Source organism: Bradysia coprophila, chromosome X (genome assembly GCF_014529535.1).
Source record: "Bradysia coprophila strain Holo2 chromosome X, BU_Bcop_v1, whole genome shotgun sequence".
In the NCBI taxonomy this organism is placed as follows: Eukaryota; Metazoa; Arthropoda; class Insecta; order Diptera; family Sciaridae; genus Bradysia; species Bradysia coprophila.
Genome location: NC_050737.1, coordinates 8,479,197 through 8,506,585, shown reverse-complemented (window position 1 = coordinate 8,506,585; position 27,389 = coordinate 8,479,197). Strand labels below are relative to the sequence as shown.

The following is a 27,389-nucleotide window of genomic DNA, read 5'->3' as shown; positions in this document are numbered from 1 at the left end:
GTTTTGCATCGTCTATTTAGCATTGTCTACAATCTCAGACTCCACTACAAGAAAGATATGCTACTCCTTCCAGTGTCCTATTTTCATATAGATGGGATGATACAACCCACTAGATTTTACTATAAAGAAAAGTTTTCTCGTGATTGAGTAATTAGGGAGATTGCGATTTTCACTCATAAAAATTATGAGATGACGTGAGACTTGAAAATAATAAGTAACTTCTCCATACAAAGTATACGGAGAGTCAAGTTATAATTTCCAAGTTTTACGTTAAGTACTTAGTAAAAATCGAAATCTGTCCTAAATGTCACCGGACATTAAACTTATAAAAGTGCTAGAAAGCGGTTCAACCATTGAGGGTGGATGGATATAGATAAAGATAACTGTCAAAATTGTGACACAATTTCGCTAATGTAACTTTTCTTAGGTTCTAATTCTTTTAGTCAGTGCAGACAAGTTATAACAGTGTTGAATGGTAGCTACGACACTGCTTTATGAAACAATCCGAACTAATAAGTATGTTTCTGTTGTACTAAACCACTTGTAAGTGGAAATATCCATCAGTACTTTATATAGACAAATATTAGCAAAATTTCACGAACAACGCGAACTCTAAGCGAAATTTTCTGTATACTTCAATTTAATGTACCATTGAATAGCTGCAGTTTACCACCCAACAAAAGTCTTTTAGAACGACATTGACTTCAAATTTGAAGTTCACCAATTATTTAAATTATCGGAATTGATGGTCTGAGCGGAATGAGACGACAAAACATGTATATTACAGAAATAGTTCCTTGTGTTCCAAAAATATTTCGATTAAGAGGAATCTATGAAGAGTCGTTCTGCTAATTCAGATTGAAATGTCAGGTTGAAGATGAAGTTCACGTATCCGTATACGGGCCCTTTGAAATCAGAATCATTATAAACGCAAGATGTTTCAATTTATTTTCCAAGATCTGAAATTGACCTGAGCAATATACAGTGTGGGTCTATGTGGAAATCCCGGATAACCGAGAAATGCTCAATAGCGTCAAATTAGGAATGAATATGAAATGTGTCATCGTAATGGTTTGTTGTACGTAGTCAAACTGCTCTCTAACAGCAGTCTATGAGCGTGTTTTTTTACGCATATTTGCATTCGATAGCGAGAGTCCATTCAAAAAATATTTATGAATGAAAACTTTGAAATATGGAAAGGCTCGTGCATACAACTGTAACATCATGTTCATCACGTGGAGCAACTGTCAATTCTCCTTTCATGAATTTGGTCTTGCATCTCTGAAAGGATTTTTTTTCTGAAATATTTTTCAGCTGTCTTAAAAGGTAAGTTCGGTGATACAAAATCTTTTACTTCATTTGTTTTAACCCCGGGCCTGACACTATTCATGCTATTCTTCATTTTTAAATGCACAGAGTGTCCAGCCCGTGGCTTTAACACACATTTTAGTTGAAAAGGAAGTTAGCATGTATCTAAGAGGACCTTAGTTAATGACCTCTACGAAATACTGAAAGAATGTAAGTATATAAGTGAAAGTAAATGAGCACTTTCTAGTGAATATGAATATGCAGCGCTGTCAGGAATTTACTTTAATTTAAGAATGTCACAGTTATCACATTTCGTTAGTTCTATCAAAATCGCCAGTGTAAGACTATTTTTGGGAAAATTAGGGACTATGTGGGAGGACATTTTCCTAAAAATAGTCCGGCCTGAATGCACTTTATTTCACCCGGAATTAGGAAACCGTAATTTCCATCCAGCCTTCAATGTTGATATATTTTCGAAATATGCGAAAATCGTGAAACATTATAAATTGTGAACATCTGTTTGTCTCTATTTGAGTAAATGTGTGTTTCTGATTAACGTTGAAAAATGACCTGCTACAAAAAACAAAAATTGCAATTAGCTTAGCTTCGTTATCGTTACACCCTACAACAAATGTAATAAACAAGTAGATGATTTCTTCAAAAATAAGATTTTCACATTGTTTTTGCAGCGCTATCATACGATTTTTCCTCGTATTACATTTTCCGCTGTAACACAGAAGCTTCCACTATAGGAAAGCTATTCATGAGTCACCAATTAAAATTTATTTGTAATACGCTTCGCAACTGCTACTAACGAACAGTGTATACCAGGTACGTCAACTTGACAAAGACAAAATTTCAATAATAATCATGCTAGCTCGTTAGTAAGCGGGCGTAACGCAAGTCCACTACCAAAAATGTTTAAAACAATTTTTTTGGAGACGGCGGAGCATATTTACAGCAACTTTTTGACTTCCACCTTTACCCCAACGACCCCCAACGAGTTCAATGAGCTATCACAATGAGCTGAGATATTGAATTTCAAAGTTTTGGTTATAGGCTAATAATGGCCCAAAAATATAACCATATAAAAGCCAATTTGTATATGTTTGTGTTTTATATTATGGTTCATGATATTGATGGTAATGTGGTGTAAGGTGTGTGTTGTTTTGGGATGTGTTTGCTGTAGGAAATTATGTGGATCATTAAGTATTATCTTACACTAGTTCGGTTCCTAAATTTTGTGATGACAGATGACTCCTCTAGCACTTCCTAACTTCCATCGGATTTTTCGATGGATTTGGGTTATTTTCGATATAAGTGAGGTGTTCCAAGGTTGGTTCCTAAATTTTGGGATGACAGATGATTCCTTTCGCACTACCTAACTTCCATCGAATTTTTCGATGAATTTGAGTTATTTTTGGCAAGAGTGAATTTTTCCAAGATTAAAGGGTAAACGTGACACAAGTCTTTTATCTTACTTACAAAATAACTGATATCTCCGAGGGTAACGGATTGTGCACCATACGCAAAACGAAAAATTGACCGAAATTTTTTTGAAAAAAAAGTTTTACAGAAAGAAGTTTGCTTCACAAGTGGCAGATGTTGAGGAAACTATTGTTAGAAGAATGGTTAAAAAATGTGCTGAAAGAATTTTCAAGGAAGAAAGCCGAATCATCTGGCACTTGTGACGCAAATTTCTTTTTATAAAACTTTTTTTCAAAAAATTTTTGGATCAATTTTTTGTTAATAAAACTTTTGCGTACAATGCGTCACCCTCAGCGATATCACTTTTTTTGTAAGTAAAATAAAGGACTTGCGTCACATTTACCCTTTAAGAGTTTTTTGACTGATTTGATACACCATGAAAATCATTTTGTACCGGTGGTTTTTCCGATGTTGGTTTTCCTTGTACACTGTTTTGTTACCAGCAGTGGGTTCCTTGCAATGCGATCGGTATTCATATCGGTACAAAAAATGTTAAAACCATTCGCGTATAATATTTTTTTGGAATCGGTAGGAATAAAATCAAAACGGTTTGAGTTGACTTAAAAATTGTAAAATTAAACCAGGAAAAAGTCATGAAGAATTTTGAACGAAATAATTTACTGCTGACTACATTTTGTTGACCATTTTAAAATAAAAACAACAGCAGCAAACATCCATGTTAACCTATCCTGCTGAAATTAGTACGAAATTGTACAATCGAGTAATTATTTTGTGGCTAAATGAATTCAAAATGAACAATTTGAAGTGTCATCCCGGTGCGCATGATTCGAATACATGCGCATTTTCCACTAACGCCCTGGCGACTACTCGTACTGTTTTCGTATGGAAAATTCGCTGAAAATAACAACAACAAAATGCATAGAAATCGGTAGGAATATAGAGAATCGATGTGAGAAATTTTTATCCAAGTACTTGCAAGTTGAACGGCAACGACAGTGGTGTGTAGACTAAGAAGTAGAACACCCGTTAAAAGGTGTGTTGTGCGGAGGTTTTTCCCTACACACAACGGATGTGCTAAAAAAAGTGCTTGTTCATAATAAAAAAAAATTAAGTGGTGTACGATAGTGTCTTTCTTACAGAAAACAATTTTATGTCACTATGATGGATTAAAACGTGAAAAAGTGTAAAAATGGATGATGATGCCGTATCGAGTCACCCGCACTTGAATTGAGTCGCGAGAGTCTCGACGACCGGCTGAATCGTGGAACCATACATAACAATACCAAAATGGCGGATGGTGGACATTCGTTTGGAAAGAAGACATTTCATAAGCCAACTTATTGCCACCACTGTTCCGACTTATTATGGGGGCTGATTGGTCAGGGATATATTTGTGAAGGTAGAAACTGAAACATTTTCCATTAAAAATTTGTGCTCGTATGGCCGTATGAATGATTTCTAAATGCGACAATTTTTCCACACACAAATCCATGCAACAATAAACTCGGTAGAGAAAAGTGCGTGTGACATTGAATGTGTACTGTTAGGCGAAAAATTTTCCCAATAAAAACATTGGAAAATCTATAAACTTGTTCAGTGGATTTATAACATGAATTTTTTGTGTTATTTTTTTTACCACTTAATACGTACAACTTCCAATCCGGATTATTTGATTCGAATTCTGGAAAATGTAAAGAAAAATTTTCTTTTTTTTTGTACACACATATGTATAGCATCTCAACAAATTATTGATACGTGCGCTTAGAATCTAAAAATACAAAAAAAAAATTCCAGCATCAAGTTCTGATAAAATGGTGGAATTTTTTTTTCTGTAATGTCTGCGTGTAGTGTACCAACACCACCCATCCATCAGCGGAAGGTGTTCGATGTAACAACAATATTGTAAATATCAAACCCAGGTGTCTATTTAATTTCATATCGAAATTTAAATGTTTCGAAAAACAATATAAAGTTCGGTCGTTTTGCACCGTATACAACGACGAAATCACGCTTACATACACAAATAGTTTTCTCTTCTCAATTTTTTTTATGTTTCTGTGTCAGGTGTTTTTAGTATCTTTATATATATTCAGAGATTTACAATTATCACACCTATTACACTAACTGAAACATTTACTGTGGTTTATGCATATATTACAAAGTTGAAAATTGAATGATTTTCTTCGGAATGTTTTCGTTTTTTCTTGAAGAATTTTTGTTTTATTAGTTCAGTACTTTAGGAATGGAAATTTTGTTTTGGATGGGTTTTTTTTTCGGTGCGGTTGTATCTATTTTTAATGAAACTGCAATATTAACGAACCTAATTACGCATTCATTTCGTATATATAGCAGACGAAGATAGAGAGGAGAGAAGAAAAACCTTTTTATTTATGATTTTCTCAATCAACAGGCAATAAAATATATTTTTCACCCATTTTTCAAGCCCCATCGTCAATGTACACATTTTCCCTTTCCACAGTTTTGTTTTCCAACAATTTTCTCCTGAAACTGAATTTCGTAAATATTTTTCAAAGATATTGGTGACATTGATACAAACAGATATAAGATGCAGCGAGGAGTCTCAAAAATATTTATTCGGTTAATTTAGAAATCTATGCGAACACTCTCTGGGTGGATTTGATGAAGTTGGTAATTGTATTTCATAAGTGGTTTTTCGGTCGGGTTTCCTCAGTTGTAGATCAAAAGTGGTTTTTGGTACGGGTTTCCCATTTTGGTTTCATTTACCATTTTTACGAAGAATAGTATTTTGATTGTAGATTCATGAAATGTGTATGAATCTTTCACAGACGGTGAGAATATGTGTAGTTTTACTATTGGATCTATTACTATTACCATTTGGTCTAAGTATTTTCAAGCGATTGATTTCAAATCTTTTACTTCAATTTTTTGAACACACATTTAAGATCATTAGTCAGAGCTTGTCATTAATTCCTGAAGTCGTTTTCGATTACAAATTATTGCCGTCGAAAGTCGAAGAAATGTTTCTATTAGTTATATTTGCTTGAAATTAAATTTTAAATGTTGCTGGGGAGGAGCAAATAACTACAGATCCAGGGTCTTCTTTTGAACTTCGACTGATTATTACCCTGCTTTCACTTCTCTTATTTGACTTGATTCTCCGATGATTTGATCAAATATTCAGTTCACATTGATGTAGTGGAAATAAAGTCTTTACGATTTTCCCAGTTTTACAAATTTGTAGCCCCCTCAAATATTATATGCATAGCAATTCAGGCGGTCCTTTTCTTCTACAGCCTCTGAGTTGAAAAAGATCCTCACTTCAAGTAATCTTTAACCGTATTTACCTACTTAACTGATTATCTGAGAGATACTCTAGAGTACGCTAGTTAAATCATTATTAGAAAGCAACTTACTTTGTTGATCCATTCGTTTTAACTAGTTTTAATCTGGTATTTAGTCATTTTTAATGTAGGTGGTCGCACATCAGTTCTTGTTCCTGTTCTCGATGTTCAATTTCGAATTTACTCAAATTACTACGACTAATCCCTCTTTCATTAAAACATACAGCCAACAACACACATTCAGGTGTATTGGGTATGTTAGTGGCAAACATATTGACAACATTTTGTATAGTTATTTCAATAACGGGTCGAGCGACTGATGGTTGATGTTTTACAATGCATTCTTAACTTTAAAAGCGAAAGGGGAAATCTGACGCCAACGCCATGAATTATTATAGAATCTGCCCTGCATTGCTCTGCATATTATCGCGTAGGTTATCACCACATTTTTCTTCATTGATACTGTCAATCACTCCCTCAGAGTATGTGAAACAAATGATTTTGTTTATTTTCAGCTGTTTTTCTTAACCATCTGGCATTTATCACCACATAAAAGTTTATCAAAATGGGAAGCTAGCACATCCGAAATGGTCTCTGTACAAGCTAGGACAAGTACACATTTTCATGGGAGTAGTTGTGTCCACTGTTGGAATAGCCAATAAAACTTATAATAAGACAGTTGCTACAGAAAACTTGATGAGTTACGATTGACTGTGATATCAAATCTTTTACTTCGTTGTCTACTTTCAATATCTTTGTTGAATAATTGGTAATTGAGGGAAGGGAAAGATTTTGTTGGACGAAAATGCAAACGTTAAATTTAGGAATCAGATAGATCTAAGGAGTATCAGGATGTAACTGAGACTGTTTTTTTTGCATACCGTGCTTCTTCTTCCGTTAAAAAAAGGGCCAGCTATCAGAAATGGCTAGAGTTATCTTCCATCGATGATGTTGGTTTCATTATCTAATGATAATAATAAACAAAACTTTCCACCAGACGACAAAGAACATAAAATGAGATTCCATCATGAGTCAGGAGTATAATTAATTCGTCTCATTTCGTTGTCAACTTCATAAAGATTCATCGCTCTGGCAAATATTTTGAATGTCACTCTTAATTCAGAATGGTAATTCGGTTTGTACATTTTAATTTATACCTTTTGCTCGATCTATCAATTATACCAGTAAACATGTAGTTTTAGTTTAAATAGGATCAAAATGATGAGTGTATGTACCGTTTCATTACCCCTTTACTAATTAGCTTACATTAGGTATCACTAATCTCTGTGATAACATGCCACAGTGCCACGATTGCACACATGCACTTAGTGATTATATAATTTAATATATAGTCATCAGACATGTTAAGTATAATTTGAGGATTTACATTCTCATAATTGCAAAATATTTGCTTAGCCAAACAACATTTTAGAAGCTTCAGAATAAGAGTAAATCGTCTCAGAGAATTACACTGGATTGAAGGCTACAAACTGTGCAAAATCAATTTCGGTACTTTTCACCAGACTTAGCTCTAATTAACCTTTCACAAATAGCTAATAGTCTGCTATCGACAGCACCCACAAAAATGAGTGATAATCTCCGGCTGTCTTATATTTCAGAACAATGAATTCCAAAAAAAAATCTTTGAAAAATTAGGCGACTTATAAACAAAAGAAGTAACAGATTCGGAAAATTATCGTGCTACGCTTGTTGTCTCTCAATAATATAGAATATCAGTTGACCTGTGGTCCGTATTTTCGCCGTACACAGGAAACTGTTTCCTTGCAACAAACGTAACGATGACCCACAGGGAACTAAGTTGATTAATTCAGTACCGTCAGTGATAGACCGTATGCGATTTTGAGAAGAAGAAGATTTAACATGAAAACCATTGAAAAAAATATTTAATTTTTTTTATAGAAATTATTGAAAAATATTGTTGCCATCCCGATGCCGTCCCACTTATTAGAATCTTAGTAAGAATCCAATTAGAATGGTTCAAATATCCTTTTAGTCTCATTCAAATTACAGCTTTTAAAGTGAGATATAAAATCAAGTAGACATTTTTCAGATTTTCTGTTTACACTTTTGTTCTACAGAATAATAATTTACATCAATTAAAAATATCGATAAAATCTTCAAGAAGAAACGACAAACTCTGCCTAATGGCTAATGGGGTCTTTATAGCAAAAAAAGAAAGTTTAAATAAAAACGAAGTAAAAGATTTCAAATCAATCTCTTGTAAATATTTAGATCAAATTGAAGTAATAGATCCCGAAGTAAAAGATAAAAGATATTGTGCTGTGATAGTTGATCTGAAATCAGGAACAGTAAAGATTTTATCGGAAAATGTAAAGATGGCGCTGTGAGTGAAAATAGCTCTTTGTCTCATAACTTATAACAAGAAAGAAAGAAAAAAAAGTGTTTCGACAAAGTATGATTCAAATTGTTTAATTGAACATTTAATGCTGAGTGGCACTGTCAGGATCTCGAATCAAAAATTTCACAAATTTAGAGAATTTCGAATTAATTAAAAAAATTAAAATTCTCTTACACTATAGGTCCGCGGAGCAATTATTCATCAATTGCTCAAAGAATATCGGCACAGTGTATAATGGCTTCAAATTAGTTTCAATTCAATTCCTATCCGTTCCGAGTTTATTTATCAATTTTTTTTGAAGTAAATCTCTTATAAACATCATTGTGTGTGAGAGAAATAGATTGTTTGTCATCCAACTGCACCGGTGACACGGTAGAAAAAAAAAACTATCTTTACACTCTCTGAAGGCAACGACTTCTCAACCGAAATTTTGTTATTAAACACATGTTCTATTTTTATAGTAACGCAACGCACTACATTTATAATTGGAGTAGGGCTATTTATGTTCTGAACATGTAAATGCTTCGAAACTTGTCAAAAACCTTGTTTTTCGTTGAATCGTACAACGAGACAAAAGGTATTTGGAATAAAATTCCGTTCAAGAAAAAAAAACAATTTCTTACATTATAAAGGTTCATTGGATTCCTTTACCCAATCTATGAAATTTGTGAATTGATAGAAATTATGCTCTTGAACTGTGTGAAAGATAAAACAGGTAAAAGCAATCGGGTGATAATAGCAGCAAGAAATTCCAACGTAGGCGCGAGTAGTACGACTTTCGCTCATTCGTTTTAACCAAATATCTCTATTCAAATATTTTGAATGGATTATACAATCAAAAGATTTAATGATGTATGTTTAAAGATGAAAACACAACAACAACAACCAAAAACAAAAACAACAAAAAACGAAGTTATAAGAGCTTGCAACACGCAATGACGCACGAGCTGCATGAACTATATATCGGTTTTTATTTGACTCGGAAAAATGCATGACCTAAATGCTTTTCAAACAAAATTATGTTTAATTTATGTTGCAGATTATTATGAGCGAGTATTTAATTTAATTTTTTTTTTGTTTTAGGTACGAAAATAATTTCTAGCGATGTAATTATCATGTCAACGTCCTGTGTGTGACCGTTTATTTTATACATTTATGTATCACAGTCACATTATAATAGTCATAATCAGGTACACGCGTGACAAATTTAAGCATTGAATCCACTTTTTTAAATTTTAATTTAAAGTTCTTCATCAACCATTGATGGAGTAGCACCATTACATTGATGCAAATCTACCTCATTTTACCTCATATTTTTAGTGCACCTTTTTGTTATCATTCAGATAAAACGGGTGTATCCTCCTCACTTTTGTGCTGAACTGATTACATTTTTGAAATTGATTTTTGCAAAATTGTCACGAAAGAGCTCAAATCATATTTTTTTTAAAGCTTATCCTCTTAGTGACAGATAGTAAGTGGCATCAGGTTGTCATAGAATTTTTGTCAAATTACGAAAATACAGAATTGAAGAACCTCTGGTAACAGTCTTTCAAATCTTTTATACTAACTATCGCTAGGGATTCGTAATTCCACATTTTTGTCTCTAATTGAATCTATTTTCGGGATTTGTTTTTTACTTTTTGCCATTCTATAGTTATTAATGTGTAACTGTCTGTTGACGTTTCCTGATCTTACTCTCTATATTTTTATGAGGAAGTAAATAGGTAAAAGTTATCTAAAAACACGTTCTAGTCGAAGTAGCCAGATTATATTGCTTATAGATATAGGAGTGGAAGAAGTGGAAACAGAAATTTTGGTAAAATGTCTAACGGAGATGGTGGCTTTGAAAGTCCAAGTAATAGATTTGTCTCTGCAGATGACTGCTCTAATTTATCACATAAGAGGCAGTAAACTCCTACACTGTTAACCAGGGACAATTTTCGGAGAAACTATTTGCCATTTCTCACAAAATTTTCCTAGATTTTCTCTTCCCTTCCTTAATTTTCCCAAAAAACTATTTTTGGGAAATTTTGGAAAAATGTAAGAAAAGAATGGAAAATGTGGAAAACATTTTCCCAAAAACAGCCCCTGTCCAAAATTGTACTACATGACGACGATTTGATTCTTTCTCAAATATAAGTTACATCGACAAATCGATATGAAATGAAAAACCAAAAACTACGTTAGCTCAGGTCATGCACTAATGGAACAAGTTGTCGAACTCCACCCGTAATTTTCACAAAAAGTTGCCACATTTTTTTGGTTAATTTGTTTGGAATAAGAAGATGGGCGAAGCTAAATATTCATAAGTACGTACACTAACCTGTCACCATACAAGCTAAATCATTTAAATTATAAAACATTATTCTGCAGTCAATCACGCAATCACATCCCTAAAGACTCATTTCTCTTTACAATGAGCTTCGGCGACTCATAATGTGTTACAATACGCGATACAAAAAAAAAAAATTCGTCAAACCATTTTATAACCCATATTCATCCACATCATCGTATGACTCACGTGATACGAAAAAAAACTGACGTAACATATACATGACCTTTGAATGAGCTGGAGTACAGTTCAATCATATGACAACCAATTGAATCATGGCACTATCTATAAACGTTTCTATTTTTGCTTATTCTGTTCAATATTTTAATGCAACTGCACCCTTCACACACAAAAAAAAAATGTTCATGTGCAAATATAGCATTGACACCCATTCATACACGTCACGATTCAACCAATAAAGCAGTGAATATTTTAAGAATTTCAATCAACAAAATAAAAAAATAGAATTTGTTGCAAACATTTATAGAAATTCCAAATAATTTTCTCCGTTCAACATTTTCGCATCTTGAAAGTATGACCGAGTGTTATGTTTGTTTCTGTATACCTATGGTTTTATTGTTACACGTCCTCATTTATTGTTGCAAATTCTGTACGATAAACGAATACCCTGGAGCATTTCAAAAGCAACCAGTATCTGTAACACCTTACATAATGAGAAATATGGCTTTCGCAAAAGAAACGTGTGTAAGATATAATTGCATTCCTCAATGTACGATTGTTTTTTACCTGGTAGTGTATGTATACCGTAGAGTTCTTTTTCGATAAAAAGGGAAAAATGTAATTTTAGCTCATCAATTTATATTAGCTCATCATTCATTTAACTGATCGAGAGAAAATTATTGTAGGATATGCTTTCTGTATACACGTTTCAATCATTTGATTGAACGTTTGACTAAGCATCGAAAATGCAACGTTTTCTTACAACAGTCTGGAAAGGGAAAAACTACTGGTTCCATATGCATATCAAACTCAAGTTCCTTTGAATGATAAGAAACAAATTTCAGGTTCATGTAATGTGCAATTTAAGTTAGGCAAACCTATCATCAATCAGTAGAAAGAAATTTTTCTTATTTCAAATAATCAATGATTGAACAAAACAAAAAAAATCTCAAAAATGATGTTGTTGACTATCGTCACGTAGCTAAGCGAAAAAAAAATCAAAACGTTTAAACTGGCAAGCGATGTGTTCTGCTGTATATTTCACCTCAAATACGAAAACGATGGCAGCAAGTAACCATTATTCATACAAAACGGGAAAAACAGAACAAAAATTTTCTTTCCCATAATCACTGATAACGAAAAACTAATACCACTAAACCGAATCCCGTCAAGACGCACAAAATTTGGCAACATCAAAGTTGAAACAACTCTCTTGCTTATTAAACAAAAAAAATATATCTTTGTATTTACATAAAACGAATTCCAAGGGCCTCAATGACGTAAATGTCCTATATCGGAAATTCGCCTTCCCTATGTTCTATATATGGAACGGATATTTATTACTTTATATTTGGTTGTTATTGTTGCAGCCAGCAGTTTTGCGCCATCAATGAACAGGCCAAAAAGCATTTGGATTTTGTATTTATAACAACAAAAAAAATGTTGGAGAATTTTTCTTTAAATGCTCGACTTTGAGCTAGTAAAATGTATAAAACGACCTGTGAAAATTTCATTCAACTTTTATATTTTTCATTCATTTTCATTTAACATTATCTATCTACACCATGCTAGTGTAGTGCTGCCATGCCATTGAGCTTTTCGAAATATAGGTCATTCATTCATTCATCTCCCTCATAAACGTGTGGTTCTCTTTTTTGGGTGAGAGAATTTGTACCGACGTATACCGATGCTCAGTTACAAGAGAACAAAAAAAAATTCTGCTACAAAGGAAAAAGTCAGGAAACTTCTGTAAAATCTTTGAAAATTATTAAATTTTTCAAGCTTTTGGGTGATTTTTAATCAAAATTTTTATTTAGAAAGAATGATGACTGCATAAAATGCAAATTATAATTTTGGAGTCTGTTTACATTGAGACATTTCTTTTTCTTTTTCATATATATCGGATTCAGCATATCCCATTCATATTTACATAAAATTTCCAGAGCTTAAATGTTGCTTTCAAAATATTCATTCATTTTTATTCAATGTTATACACTGCAAAACATGATCAGAATTCTGTACTGTTGGCTGTGTCGACTGAATTTAGATGAAAATGCCTTGAAAGAACATTTAGTGTGACGTGTCGCGAACTCACTCACAACCAGAGCTATCATTTCAACAAAACCTTAATACTAGTCGACCTCTAGCATTTAGTGGCACAGTTGTATTTCTCTAATTTCTTTGACAAAGGCCATTCAGATATTGAAGTTGATTAAACTAACACAGCTCTCTCTCTCTCTCTGTTCTATAAATGGCAGAAATTCGAGAACTCATGACGAACGTAAGGAACATAATGATTAATTAAAGTCAATGCTGGCATTTGTTGTAGATGTGTAATACGACCAACTCAATACCGTATTGCAACAGATAACCATCTCTCCCTGAACGTCCTGTTTCGATATTTCCGATCAATATCTTTTCTTTTGAAAGAATTCTGCTACACGACCATTTTACGGTGTGTATCCGTTTCGACTGGATACTACACCGTTTTGTATGTAAATACAATTACCTCGTAATGGAAAGTAAACCCGATATACTTTCCCTAGAAACGGAAGATAAAAATGTAATTGAAACTGTTGTTTCGCTGTCATGCGAGCAGCCAAAAATCGTATTCCAAGAATCCGATCCAGGCTGAAGTGTTTGTTGTGCATGTTAGATTTTATTGCACTAATGGGGTTGAATTGCAACTTAAAATTTGTTAGAAATACATGTCTGTTAAAATTTTATTTGGGAATAAAATTGGGTTAACAATAGGGAACCTGAATCTGCAGTTTTCGTTCAGGTCACTTATTGCATTTATCTCTCTGGTAGTTGATAAACTAAATATTCGGTTAAACATAAAACCATAATATGAATCGATACTTAATCGAAATCTGATTCAAATCCAATTTAATAGTGGATACGAAACTTAATATTTCATTATGTGTCTCGGGGTGAACTATTACACACACACAAAAATCAAAACCAAAATTCTCTAAAATAAAATGTCATTAATTTTAGATGCGGTTTGCGGATCTTATATATTCAGTGTTTTGTTTTGTTTTTTTGTACAAACATGAACAAAAATTTATAAATAGATTTTCACATGTGAATTGAATGTAAAAAGAGACGAAACGTAGGAGAGTGTGTGAAGTGTTCAGTCGGTTACCTTGAAATTTTCACAACATCTACTGACGTCATTCCAGTAATTAATTCACTTACTGAGACTGCACGTATCAAAATATTTTTCCATTTCAATTACAGTAAATGTTTCTCGATTTTTGTTTTAAATAAACAATCACCAATACTCATATCGGTAGAAAACCCAAAATGGACAAAGGGAATATTAACTTCGACACCCTTTTCCGGTTTAATTTTTATGAAAATTTATTTAGACGAAAAAAAAAATTGAATGAAAACGAAATCTAGGTTATCAACCAGCGTTACAATAGTACCACTCTTTTAGTTCCACTTTTTTCGTAAAAGGAAAAAGTGGAACTATCTTCACGCCGCATATATGCAGCGTTACAATAGTTTCACTTTTTTAGTTCCACTTTCCTTATACAAGTGGAACTATTGTAACGTTGCATATATGCAGCGTTACAATAGTTCCAATTTTTCCCTTTTACGGAAAAAAGTGGAACTAAAAGAGTGGTACTATTGTAACGCTGGTAGGTTATCATATGTTGAATGACTAAAACTTGATATAAAAGACCTTCGTAATTTTCATTCATGTTCTGATGCGTTGTATACGAACTGTGTGGCAACACAGCCTGATATACAATACCATTGACTTTCACGGCTACGATATTGCGTATAAGAAAAACGGAAACACCGATTCGACAGCCATACTGTCGACGTCCCAATTTGACAGTAAATTTTTGTTTTGTTTTTTCTTCCTCTGAATTTTGCTTTTTACATTAGAATTTACTGCATCTGCGATATATTCCAATATTATTTTGTGTGCTTGGACTAGCCAACGTAACGTTCAGCCATTCGCAATGTTCATTTTCATTCTGAAATTTCCAAACTACAACGACAACAAAAACTGTGTCATGCTGCTCTAGATATCGCAGCGATGCTGTTCATCGTTCATTCGGTCTGTCATGTCATAACAAATTGGACCAAATTCTGTTTGTTAAGCTCGTTTTTCGTCACAATATCCGATTGCAGGATTTACATACGAAAATGTTAGCATTTTCCAAGTAGAATTTTTCGCGATAATTTTTTCTAGGTCCTTTCTTAATGAAAATCAACAAATATTTATGTAGAGTAACTGTGGAGATAATGTTCTGTTACGTACGAAATTGTAAACCTCACCTACTTATTTTCAGTGCTCTTTTATGCAAGAGCAGAGAAATTTTCAGTTACATCAATTCAGTATTGAGCGTGTATTTATATGTATGATACACAAACGAGCAAAAGTGGTGTGCATTTTCGGAAAATGTTTTTCCATTGGTGAGAGAGAAAAACAGATAAAATCTTGTGTTCATTTTCATTTATATAGATCGACTCTCTTTATATTCGCTGTATAAATAACCAACTAAAGGATTTTTTTTTTTGGGTGGTTTGAATTTCATTTTCAAGTTACCGAAAAATTCTGTTAATGTTTTGCGCGAAGACAATGGGATAAAACACATTAAATCGGTTAACATTTTTTACTGTACATTTTATATGAAGAAAACTACAGACTCCACATTTATTAAGAGAAGTGTTCATTTCCGTATATATATATATATATATATAGGTTCTCTACGGCAAAATGTATATATAAATTCAACATGATTTTCTCCGAATGACGTCACGGGCATCGGGTCATCGTCCTACTTTTTGTGTAGAAAAACTTTTTTTTCCCACTTGCATTCGAATTAAATGCACGGGGTTCTCGTTCTCTGCATACATAAGTGTACAAACAATAATTTATTTTTAATGATTTGTCAACAACATTCAGCATATAATGTAGCTACTTATACACGTACTTCAGTGTATTGCTTCTCGAATAGTTTACACAAATATTTGCACCTCTTTCATCAAAATGCAAAAATTTTATGAATGAAAATTATTTGAGCCTAGGTGGAATACACAACAATACATGACTGGTTATTCGCTGTATAAATAGCAGTTGTTGGTAACCGAATGAGTTTCATTTGGATAAGGATTCGTCAATTTTAATAGAATCTTAATTGTTTTTCCTAATAAAAAATAAATAATAAATAAATTAGCTCGTAATTTGTTAAGAAAAAATGTAATTTAATTAATTGATTCGCAATCATAATTGTTAGTGATTGCATGTTATTTGATAAATTATTCGTGTCGAGATTGTGTTGATTTTGCTAAGTTGACACAATGTTTTTGCAAACTTTGCAATGCAAAGTAGATGAAAGGATTTATTTTTTGTATAAATAAATCGTACATTTTAATCAATGCGATTATGGTTGTGCCCATTTCTTGTTCAAATAACTGATGAAATCGACTACATTTTATACCATTTTTAGATGAAACAAATGTCTTTTTAAACGAATAACCTGTAGGCAATAAAAATTTCGCTCTGGAATAGTAAAGTACTTGAACATCAACCATTTATGGTGTACGTATTGAATGCAAGGTAGCAACATGTGGCGAGAAAATTGTAGTTTTCGAAATAAATTCCTTTAAATTTAAATTTCAATAAAATATCCATTGCATTGGAACCATTAATCAGAACGTTCATTTTGGAAATTCATAAATTGTATTCGGTAAAGTAAGTATATTCGCTGATCCGAAAATAGAAAAAGTGTTCGTGTATCTTAAATGTTGATAGATTGTGAGCTCAAATTATGGCAATTCGTTAAAAAGTTTACTCTGACACAGAAACACACCTGGACGTTGAACCTTTTCTAGTATTTGCAATCTTTTTTTGCAACTCTTTATGCGGATCAATGCATTTTGAAGTAGTTGCGAAAGTTACGGCGAAAGACATTTTTCATTTACAAATTTGTAAACAACTTCGGGCGGGTTTACAGGTGTCACCTGGGATTAATATTCCAGACTATTTTTAAACATTCCTATGTTTCCTTGAATAATCCAACATTTTCCTAGATTTTCCTATATTTTCCCAATTTCGAAAAATGTGGAAAAATTCGTGAAAATTTAGGAAAATGTTTTCCCAAAATTGTTCCTTCGTTTCTCCCTTAAATTAAAATAATTAACTACCTCGCCAGAGGTCCCATTATGTGTGAATGTTGATAACTATGATAAACATGCTCTATTACTTAGAATATCAAACTGTGTTTCAAAATAACTGTAAACTAACTAACAATATTTTTCTCCATATTTTCAGTTTGTAATTTCATTGTACACGAAAGATGTGTTACAAACGTCATAACACCTTGTTCCGGAATAGCCCCCTGTATAATCAAAAATCCTGTAGCACACTGTTGGTCGGAACCGACTCATCATAAAAGAAAATTTTGCACAGTTTGTCGTAAGCGATTAGATGAAACACCAGCAGTGCATTGCATGAGTGAGTATTGTTTCGATCGATCGTTATGTTTTTATATGTTTTTCCTCATCGAGAAGACAATCAAAATTGAAATCGATTTCTATTTACAGTATGTGAGTATTTTGCTCATGTTGAGTGTCAAGATTTTGCGGTTCCAGATTGTAAAGAGAATGCCACGTACGTACCGGGGAAAGAGTTGTCATCCGTAAAACATCAAGTAAGTATGGGTTGGGGTATATGTAATTTTAGTCTGCAACATATTTTAAATTCTATTCGGAACCTCCCTTTCGAAGGGTATAATTTTTGAGAGACTGGTTGGCATTTAGAAAATTAAAAACAAATTGGCGAAAGAATCTGGTCTGATGAAACTTCATCAGAACTGAAACTAAAATAATTATAACTGACAATGGTCCCGGCGTATCTCGCCGAATAAAATGCACCCTCTGCAACTCTGCAAGGTACAACAAACTAATTATATCTGACTGCGAGGATATTGGGATTCCGGCCATACAAAAATTCACCCGAAAATGAATTCTCTGCAGTTCATTCACCCGAAAATGAATTCTCTGCAGTGGAATCCCTGTACATCTGTTGCTTAAAAATTGTTTATTTCACACAATCTAATGAGTGTATTTCATTCCGACAAGTGTTCCATTGAAATTACACGACCATACCAGTATCTGATAGAGAATGCCCTACCTAGTTTCCGTGTACCTCCCATATATGATCCAAAGAATTCTTTTTATTGCTTTTGGTATAGTGTCAGTTATATATTGGGAAAACAATTTTCCGGCAGCGAGATTTCTGGATTTCATTCAAAATCAGTGAATAACCCATCGTTTATATAATCCAAGTTTTAACTCGGAAAAGGTTGTCCTGGTTCCTTATGCATCACAGGGCTCGATTAATTTTTATCATTTTGATTATTTAAATAATTTCATATTTTCAGCATCATTGGCGAGAAGGAAATCTACCGCAAACGTCAAAGTGTGCAGCTTGCAAGAAAACATGTTGGTCATCAGAATGTTTAACAGGTAAGTTAAGACTATCGAATATTTTTTGTAAAATAGGAACTGAAACCGAACAAATGGTTTAACTACAACAATGGACAACTGCTCGTTTATACGCTTTCGAATGTCACATCGTTCTGTAGATTAAGAAACACGCGATTTAGATTCAGTGCTTCCTATGCCTATTGAAATTACAGCTAGCAGCAGTTCTGAGATTTTCGCTCGATGTTAAGGGTGCTTAACTGAAGGTCAAATCGCATTTTAAAAAAATCGTTTCAAAATCATCCAAGTACTAAAACAGAGGTTTGTGATAGGTCATTTATCTTATCTGCACAAAGTTCTCGCGACTGGCAGTAGGGTTAACATTCGTGAAAATGTAGAATTGGATACGAATGGTATTGTAGGCTGTAACTAAGGGTTATTCCAAATTGTACCAGACAGAAGTTGAATTTTCTTGCGAAAATATAATTCCATTAGAATGTGATGCCAGGCGATTTGTAATGGCTTATATTACCATCTGGTTTCTAAATTATTGTTGTCGATGTTAAGCAACAATTGGGGACTATAGATTGTGGATTTGAGCACTACTTCACAGGACCGGCAATGATTGACACTGTCGGCAATTTGGTCTTCTATCCTTCACACGAACAATATTTTCATGGACAATGTTTTGATCGACAATTTAAATTTCCTAACAAACAATTTTGATTTTTAAAATTTCGTAACTCAAAAGACCGACACGAAGTGCCATCGCTGATGTTTGCGGAAGTGACTAGAGCAATTTCCACAATCTATGGTTGGAAAATTTTTTCCCCGCTTTTTCTTAAATTGTCCCATAATTCTAGGAAAATTTAAGAAAATATGCGACCAATCTCAGCATCATGACCTGCGATGTGACACTTTTTCTTCACATAATTTATAAATTTAAGGAAAATTAAGGAAAATCTAGGAAAATGTGGAAAATTAAAAAATACCCACTGAGCGAGAAGCAGCTCTACGTGAATCAGCTAAATAGAAAATAGAAAAATCGGAGTAATAAGGACTCCCGATCCGAAGCTCCAAATTTCTTTTTTAAATAAAATTTTGAGAAAAAATAGAAAAATCAGACTAATAAAGAGACTTCGGATCGGTGTATGAACTTCCTATGATGCCCTGAAAATATTTTAAGTTTTTCTATCGTCGCCGCAACGTGAGCCATTAAAATAATTAAAGGAAGCCAACCCATAACAGCACGTTCACAATCTATTTTCGTTTTTGTAGGATATCGTTGCGAATGGTGTGGAATGACAACGCATGGAGGATGTCGTGCCTACATTACAAACGAATGCACATTCGGTGTATTGCAACCTATATACTTACCACCGCACGCTGTATCAATTCCACGAACCGAAGTACCGATGGAAGCCATAATTGGTGTACAAATAAAAGCGAAAAGCACACCGTTACAGCGCGACTACTCTTGCCGTAAGTATTTCACGTTCGACATGACCGAACACTAATTTCACCAATTTTTAATTTTCAATAACCTCACACATACACACACACGTATACCCTTTCCTCTTGGAACAATTCAATGTTGTATTTTTTTACACCAAAAAAATTAAATTAAATTAAAATTCTCAGTGTCGTGATCCATAATTCCATTAACTTTACTCGGATTTTTAATTTTTACTTTTTTTTTCTTTAATTTCTTATTAAAATTATTAGCGGAATTACGGACCATAGGTCTGTGTGATGCAACTGATAGTGAATTGTCTATACGTCATCTGGCTTATACATCACCGGACGCCCGTGATTGGTTTTTATCACCATACGAACGACGTAAACCTAGAAGAAAAAATTTATCAAACGATGAATCTTTGTTACTCGAACCACCCAACCGTGATATAGTTTTAGATAAAATTGTTTATAAAATTAGGGTAACAAATTTAGATGCTGACTCTCCACAGCATTGGTCCGAAAATATTTCTCGGAAAAATGAGCGACAAAAGTACCATTCGGCCGTGAACCGGTTCAAAAGTGATTCGGTTGCGCGGAGTAAGTCCTTTCAAGAGCAAGGCGTCAAACCGTTAATGCGAAATTCACGATTCTTTGTTAATCGGCACAATCACTTCAGTGATTATAGCATCGATACGATGTCGCAAAATATTGAAATAACCATACAGGATGTGGACGGGACACCGGTCGATATTAACCGAGCTGCGTCATCGTCAAATTGTTCGACATTTAAGTGTAGCCAAGAACGTGTTAAAAGTGGCCATATCTTAGGTCGGATATTTCGACGAATGAGAAAAATATCTTTGGGTTGGCGAAAATCACGATGTAAAATTCGAAGAGGTGAATGAGTTTTCATTTAGTTCTTTGAATGTCGTTTACGATTATTTATTATAAATATAAATATATTTTTTTTTTTGATTTGTGTGTTAGTGTGTGACCTAATTCATCTAACCGTCGATGTAGTTTTAAAAACTTTTTCTTTTCGATTTGACTAAATGTTGCGCATTTCTTTCTGGATCAAGAATGATTGAAAAGCGAAATAAAATAACATTCTTTTGCTTCAGATTTACATTTCTAACTTCTTATATTAACCATTAAAAATACAAATTTTGCTTGTGGTATGTCGATTGGCTTTATATATATGGTTGCATATGATGCACACAAAAGTGCATATAACACTCATAGCGTCACAATAAACTGAGTTTATATTTCTCAGACTGTGAACTAAATTCATTTACGTCATTACGTCCCAACAGTGTTACTCTCGTACCGATCTGACTTGTGCTTCTCGCAGCAGAATCATGTTTGAGGAAAATTGAACCTTTGTATACCATTCAGCGATTCGTATTTAATATATAGTGGCTTACAGGCCAGTAGAATTATTTAAATGTTCGCTCAGTGGAGAAAAGAGTTTTTAGAATGAGAAAAGTTTTAGTTGTACACTTTATCCGAACAGTCGCGTTCAATCACCATTCTAGTTATGTTACACCAGAAAAACTGCGACCCGAATTAAGGTACACGCATTGGTACATTTTTTTAAATTTTATTTCGAAATAGCAACTGTTGGTTTCATCTGTATAATAGCCCGTACTATTAACACATTTCAAATTTACTTCGATCAATTTCTCACATAAAAAAAATTTGCAAATACAAGGAAACGTTAACAGGAATGTTGCCGCTCGTATCATTAATGAATTTGATTATAAATATGAGAAGATGACTTTCAACTTATTTCATTTTTCGAAACGAAAACCAAAGAAGCGTCGTCGTCATACTTGAGAAATTCTTTAGTTCTTCGTGGAATATTTTTGGGAATTTAATTTCAAAATTTAAACGTATGAAAGTTCGGAGCAAAAATAATTTGTAAACTACAAATAAAGTTTGCTACACACTCAAATTTCATTGCATCGCGGAAGATTTTTAACTGAAATTTTTTTGCCGTTCAATTTTTGCACTGGTTAGTCAATTAGGTTACGTATTTTCGTCTGCAACTATGGTCGAAATGCAACGACCGTAACGAACTATAACAATTTTAGTTTGAGTAGCTTTCAACCAATAATAATTTTTTTTTTGCTCAGGTCAGGTTTATGAGTATGCAAAAAACTACAAGCAAATTCAATTTAGTACTTGGGAATTCCAAACATTCGGAGAAATTTTTTTTTAATTGACGATGTGGAATTACCCAAGGGTAATAAACTGACTGAGTTTATGGTTCTGATAGGCGAAATGTTTTGTTTTAGGTTCTCATATTCCATTTGGAAGCAATATCAATTATTTAGGAACAATATTGCAGCAATATCAGCAATTTTTCCACTTACAAACGTAACTCTTTATTGTACATATGTTGGCCTGACTGCCACCGACCCATATAAAAACTCGTCACCATAAAACCAAATTTAATTTCCAATGGAAAACATGTTCCAATTGGATGTTTTGTTCGTGTGATCGTCACACTATTACCCTGAGCAGATCATGTAGTGTGGAGAGAATAAATATGTTCACATTTTTGTCAGTCTTTTTTAGCGTGATTCTTACTTGTATGGAAAATTTTTTTTGTCGATATTTGGAAATTACATACGATACAAAATATTGTGTAGGTATATGGAACATTTTTCTCTATGGACGCGATTTTTTAAAAAAATTTTTAGTGGTCACGAAAAATCACCGAAGTTTGTATGGCCTACTATGGGGGAAAAAATTTTCCATACAAACTTCGACGATTTTTCGTGACCACTAGAAATTTTTTTAAAAAATCGCGTCCATAGAGAAAAATGTTCCATATACCAACACAATATTTTGTATCGTATGTAATTTCCAAATATCGACAAAAAATTTTTTTCCATACAAGTAAGAATCACGCTAGTCTTTTTTAAATCAAAAATTTCATTTTGTTTATTTAAAAGTAGTCGGTGTCGGATTATGCATCGTTCAGTGAAACGTAGCATGCACACATGTACAATGACCCTTTTTCAGTAATTTCGCCCTTATTGTTCCAATCTTGACCTGGACCTTTTAACTTTACTCTTTAAAATGGTAGTACCCGCATCGCGGTAAACCCACCCCTTAAACACAAAATGCTGCCACCTTATTCGACTGAGTTGAGTACGGATATAAAGAAAAGTTTTTGGTGAGGAAGGCGCTAGTTTCTATGTGCTACAACGGCGAAAGAGAAAACTAAGTAATTCAATTACTGAACAGGTATTGTAGCTTTACAATTGCCCTTACAATGTCCTAAGACATCATGCCAAGGTTATCCAAATCTGTTTTGATAATCAGATTCGACCTGGTGTACAAACAATGAAACTTTAAGCCCAAAAGTACGTTTATCTTTGAAAGTTTTAAATCTTGTATCAAATGGTGTATGGACGAAAAATAAAAAATGTCGGTAAAAGTACCGTTGACTAAGGACAAAGCCTCTGAAAACTCTATTAGGTGACACCTGGTCAAAAGGTATTTTTTCATTTTTAAGTGACTTAATATTGTTGGCTACGGATTTAACTTGAATTATTCAACGTTTATGATCTGAAAGCAACTTACTATAGGTAAATTTTTAATTTGTAGCAAACTTTCGTAGAAAACTGACTTCAGAATCATTAACAACACATTCGAATAGAGCATCAGACAATCAGACTCTTTCTTTCACTGTCTCTCGTTATGCGTAAAACAATGTTTGTCCATGTCATCCATGACTATCTATCACTTATAACGACTGTTACTGTTTCGAACCATATTGATTGTATGATTAACTATTTTCAGCTCGAAGTATATCGGAAGAATTTAGCAGTGGTGATACAGGACGCCTTCGCGATGAAGAGTATGGTTCCAAAGCAGAGTGTAGTAGTTCACATTCAAGAGGTGAATCGTCACACAAATCTGATAGCGTCAAAGATAGCAAAAAGGAAAAAGAAAAAGAAGAAAGGGACGAAGGTATGCCAACATTTCCGTAACGTAGCTGGTCAAGCTCATTTTCACACCAAAAATTTTCTTTAGAAACAATTAAAGTGTTCGATGGAAATTATTCGTTGAGAAGGAGAATATTTCGACCCGTAACCGTTCCGCGAACATGTACCGTAGACCAATTATTAAGTGCATCTTTACGATCTCTTCACATAACGAAAGATCCCAATAAGTTCTATGTAACCGACCTGTATGCTCCAGGTGGTGAGGAAGTTCGATGTCAAGATCCACAACCAGTTCTGAATTTACATCGCATTGAAGGAAAACGCCCAGCGATTTATTTAAGGTTTCGGTAAGTGCTTGTCGTTGAGACAATTTTAGTCTTGTTCCTGAAACACTTGTGATTAACGGTTCATCATGATCGATTTTAGTGATAAGGAAAACGACAAAGGTTTCGTTCGTGTATATCCTGGTAAGCTGCAGCTTCAAATTGACGAGCCTTTTGTCAATGTTGGCGTTGACAACGATACCACTGTTAGTGACTTAGTACGTGATGCGCTGGACAAATTCGGTCTTAAAGATAACAAAGTTGAGGATTATAGGTAAGTGTGTGCGCGCCGGTGTTTCGGTGTGCCGGTGACATTGCAATTCTTCTCTGAGAATCTAACTGAAATCGTTCGATTTTTTAGATGTTCCGAAGTACTTCTTGATCGCGGTGTTACAGAACGTATACTATCATGGAACGAACGGCCATGGGAAATAATGAAACAATTAGGAAAGGACTCCATTAGGCAAATGGAATTAATGAGATTTTATTTGCAACATAAGCAAGATCCTCATGGACCAAACATTGCTTTATTTATTGGAAATTTGCCACAGGCACTGTCTCAGAGAAATTATGAAACGATAATAACCAAATACATAACCGAAGAGAACAAATATTCCAGCATCGGACCTATTTACTACGAATATGGGTCGGTGATAATAACGTTCGAAAATGCGTCGAAAGCGGTAAGTGGTTCATACTAGGTCGAGTGAAAGTTTGTTAGATGGAAGTGGCTGAGATATTCCTTCCACAATTGGCACTGTCTTCAGAAATCACAAATTTCTTTTCCATCGTTGCAGGTTCGAGCATTTTATAGCCTGAGAGAAACTTTAGTCGAAGAAAAGAAGTTGCAAGTTTTACTTTTGCCAAATATCGAACCAAGTATGGTACCCACTGGTGTTCAACCACTATTAGTGTTTGTAAATGTAAAGTCCGGTGGATGCCAAGGTTTAGAGCTGATATCTAGTTTTCGAAAATTGTTAAACCCTTATCAAGTGTTTGACTTGGACAATGGTGGACCGCTACCAGGGTATGGAAATTACATTATGCGACTCCGTTCGCCCATTTTTAACGCTCAAAATATTTTGTCCAGGTTGTACGTGTTCCGGCACATTCAGGATTATAAAATTCTGGTATGTGGTGGCGATGGAACAATCGGATGGGTGCTACAATGTTTGGATAATGTTGGTCAGGATTCGGAATGTTCCAGTCCACCATGTGCGATTGTACCGCTTGGAACCGGTAAGAATACATTTTCAATGTCTTCACCAGGTTTCGGAAACTGACCCAACTTTTGAAACAGGAAACGATCTGGCACGTGTTCTTCGCTGGGGTCCTGGTTATACCGGCGGCGAAGATCCACTGAATTTACTTAGAGATGTCATTGATGCTGAAGAAATTCGTCTGGACCGGTGGACGGTTGTATTCCATCCGGAGGATAAGCCAGACGATTCAGCGCAAAAAGCGCCTTCAAATGCTACTGGTAAGAAGAAGAAGGTCCATCAAGCACAGACAACACAACAGAACCAACATCAAACAGCTGCAATCACATCTAACCCTCAAGGTCATTTGGTGTCGAATCTTAAATCGAAGTCTACTAGTTTCTAATTTAAACAAACAATCAAAAAAAAATGAACGAACAGCTCTTGCCATTTGAACTTATTGATTGATATAACTGCATGTACAAACAATAATTCCCGTTATTCCATTCATACACTTGCTTAGGATCTATACATAACACACCAAGAACTTGTATATAGAATTTGCAGAGGTATGATTCCTTGGTATCCTTGTTTAGTATCAAGTACTATCTATCACCATCAAAATGCCTTAAAAAAAGTTTTTGCAAAAATAATACGCAGAAGGTAAGCACTCCTTCTAAACTCTATCACACTATTCTGTCAACTACGAGAGAAAAAAAAATCTTTAAAAAAAACTCCCTCAAAAGCATGTCGGTTTTGCTCGCACAACCAACCGAAACAATATCAAACAAAGTTTAGTCCCCCACAACAATCCATTCTACTACTTCTTCTTATTCTATTGACCGTACTCGTAGCCAAAGTATACACAGGTGTCATAGCAAAGAGTAATTTATCTGTAATTTATGGATCTTGAGAGCAACTGAATCGTGTAGTTTGTAATGTTGACAAGTGGTTTTGAATCCAAAATGCCTGGAACTGTAGTAGAATCTATTTAGTTCATTGTGACTCTAAGAAAATTTGGTAACGAAATTCGCTACAGTTACATTTCAATGATGTAACGGACACTGCAACTGTTGATATAAGTTCACAGTGTTTAGGGACCGTTTCACTAAGGTGATAGCGACCGCATTTTTCAACCAATCGATACGATATTCTTGTTAGTAAAATTTCATCGTTACGATTTAATAAAGTGTGCACACACTTACCGTACAATGTATGGTCCAATACTGTACAACGAATTATCGTAGCTGTAGCTGTCCGTTACAGTTTTGGTTCTACTTTCAAACGAATGATGCAAGTCAATGTGGTTATATTTCCACCGTATCAATTCTCATGTGTGCTATTCCGTTCCATGATCGAAACGTTGCATTGTTGAAATAAATTTGCTGCAAATGGTACGTAAACATGTTGATCAGACCTTCATCAAAATTTCACAATTAAATCAAGCGCTTTCAATGCATTTTATTCAGCGTCTAACATTTGAGAATGAATTACCTAACACTGATCCACTGATAAATCTGACAAACTTAACGAAATTTATTCTCAAATATTAAGGCTATGATACGGAATGTACAGTGTACATAAATGTTACCTGAATACCCGGGTAAAAAAAAAGTGGTTGTGAGACGTCTCTTCGAGACAGCTATTTTGTATGGAGGCGAGACGTCTCTTTTTTGACCTTTGAGACTGGATTAGTTCTCATAATTCATCCAAAATTCATCCGAATTCATCTGAAACTGTTGAGAAGTCTTGTTTTAAATGTCTTTCGGAGATGTTTGAGACTGGATGAGTAGTCTCTTTTCAAACTTTTACGAGACTTTATGAGAATGTCAGAGTGGTCTCATTTTGTATATTCTTCGAGAATGTTTGAGACTGAACGAGAATACTTTTTGTTGGACTTCAAGAGACTGGTGAGAAGTCTCATTTCGACCTGATTATACATTGTGAGACTGAAGGAGTGGTCTCATTTCGGCTTTTCGAGACGCTGTGAGACTGAAGGAGTGGTCTCATTTCGGCTTTTCGAGAC

The 27,389-nt window shown here is 34.1% G+C and overlaps 1 protein-coding gene across 7 annotated transcripts in view; it reads left to right on the top strand.

Annotated features, from left to right (window-relative positions):
• Nucleotides 1-3,309: 3,309 nt before the first annotated feature.
• Nucleotides 3,310-27,389, top strand: part of LOC119085649 (diacylglycerol kinase theta) — a 38,533-nt gene continuing 14,453 nt past the window's right edge. For 2 of the 7 annotated variants that reach the window (XM_037196089.1, XM_037196090.1), the window contains exons 1-13: nucleotides 3,310-4,156; nucleotides 17,271-17,453; nucleotides 17,543-17,649; nucleotides 18,382-18,466; nucleotides 19,703-19,906; nucleotides 20,150-20,779; nucleotides 23,696-23,866; nucleotides 23,930-24,188; nucleotides 24,268-24,438; nucleotides 24,526-24,847; nucleotides 24,962-25,191; nucleotides 25,255-25,403; nucleotides 25,465-25,725. In XM_037196089.1, coding sequence (XP_037051984.1) covers nucleotides 4,045-4,156; nucleotides 17,271-17,453; nucleotides 17,543-17,649; nucleotides 18,382-18,466; nucleotides 19,703-19,906; nucleotides 20,150-20,779; nucleotides 23,696-23,866; nucleotides 23,930-24,188; nucleotides 24,268-24,438; nucleotides 24,526-24,847; nucleotides 24,962-25,191; nucleotides 25,255-25,403; nucleotides 25,465-25,725 — 2,884 coding nt within the window. In that variant the 5' untranslated portion in view covers nucleotides 3,310-4,044. Of the gene's footprint in view, nucleotides 4,157-17,270; nucleotides 17,454-17,542; nucleotides 17,650-18,381; nucleotides 18,467-19,702; nucleotides 19,907-20,149; nucleotides 20,780-23,695; nucleotides 23,867-23,929; nucleotides 24,189-24,267; nucleotides 24,439-24,525; nucleotides 24,848-24,961; nucleotides 25,404-25,464; nucleotides 25,726-27,389 lie in introns of all 7 variants that reach the window. The other 5 variants (XM_037196092.1, XM_037196088.1, XM_037196094.1 and 2 more) reach the window with 5 other exon arrangements.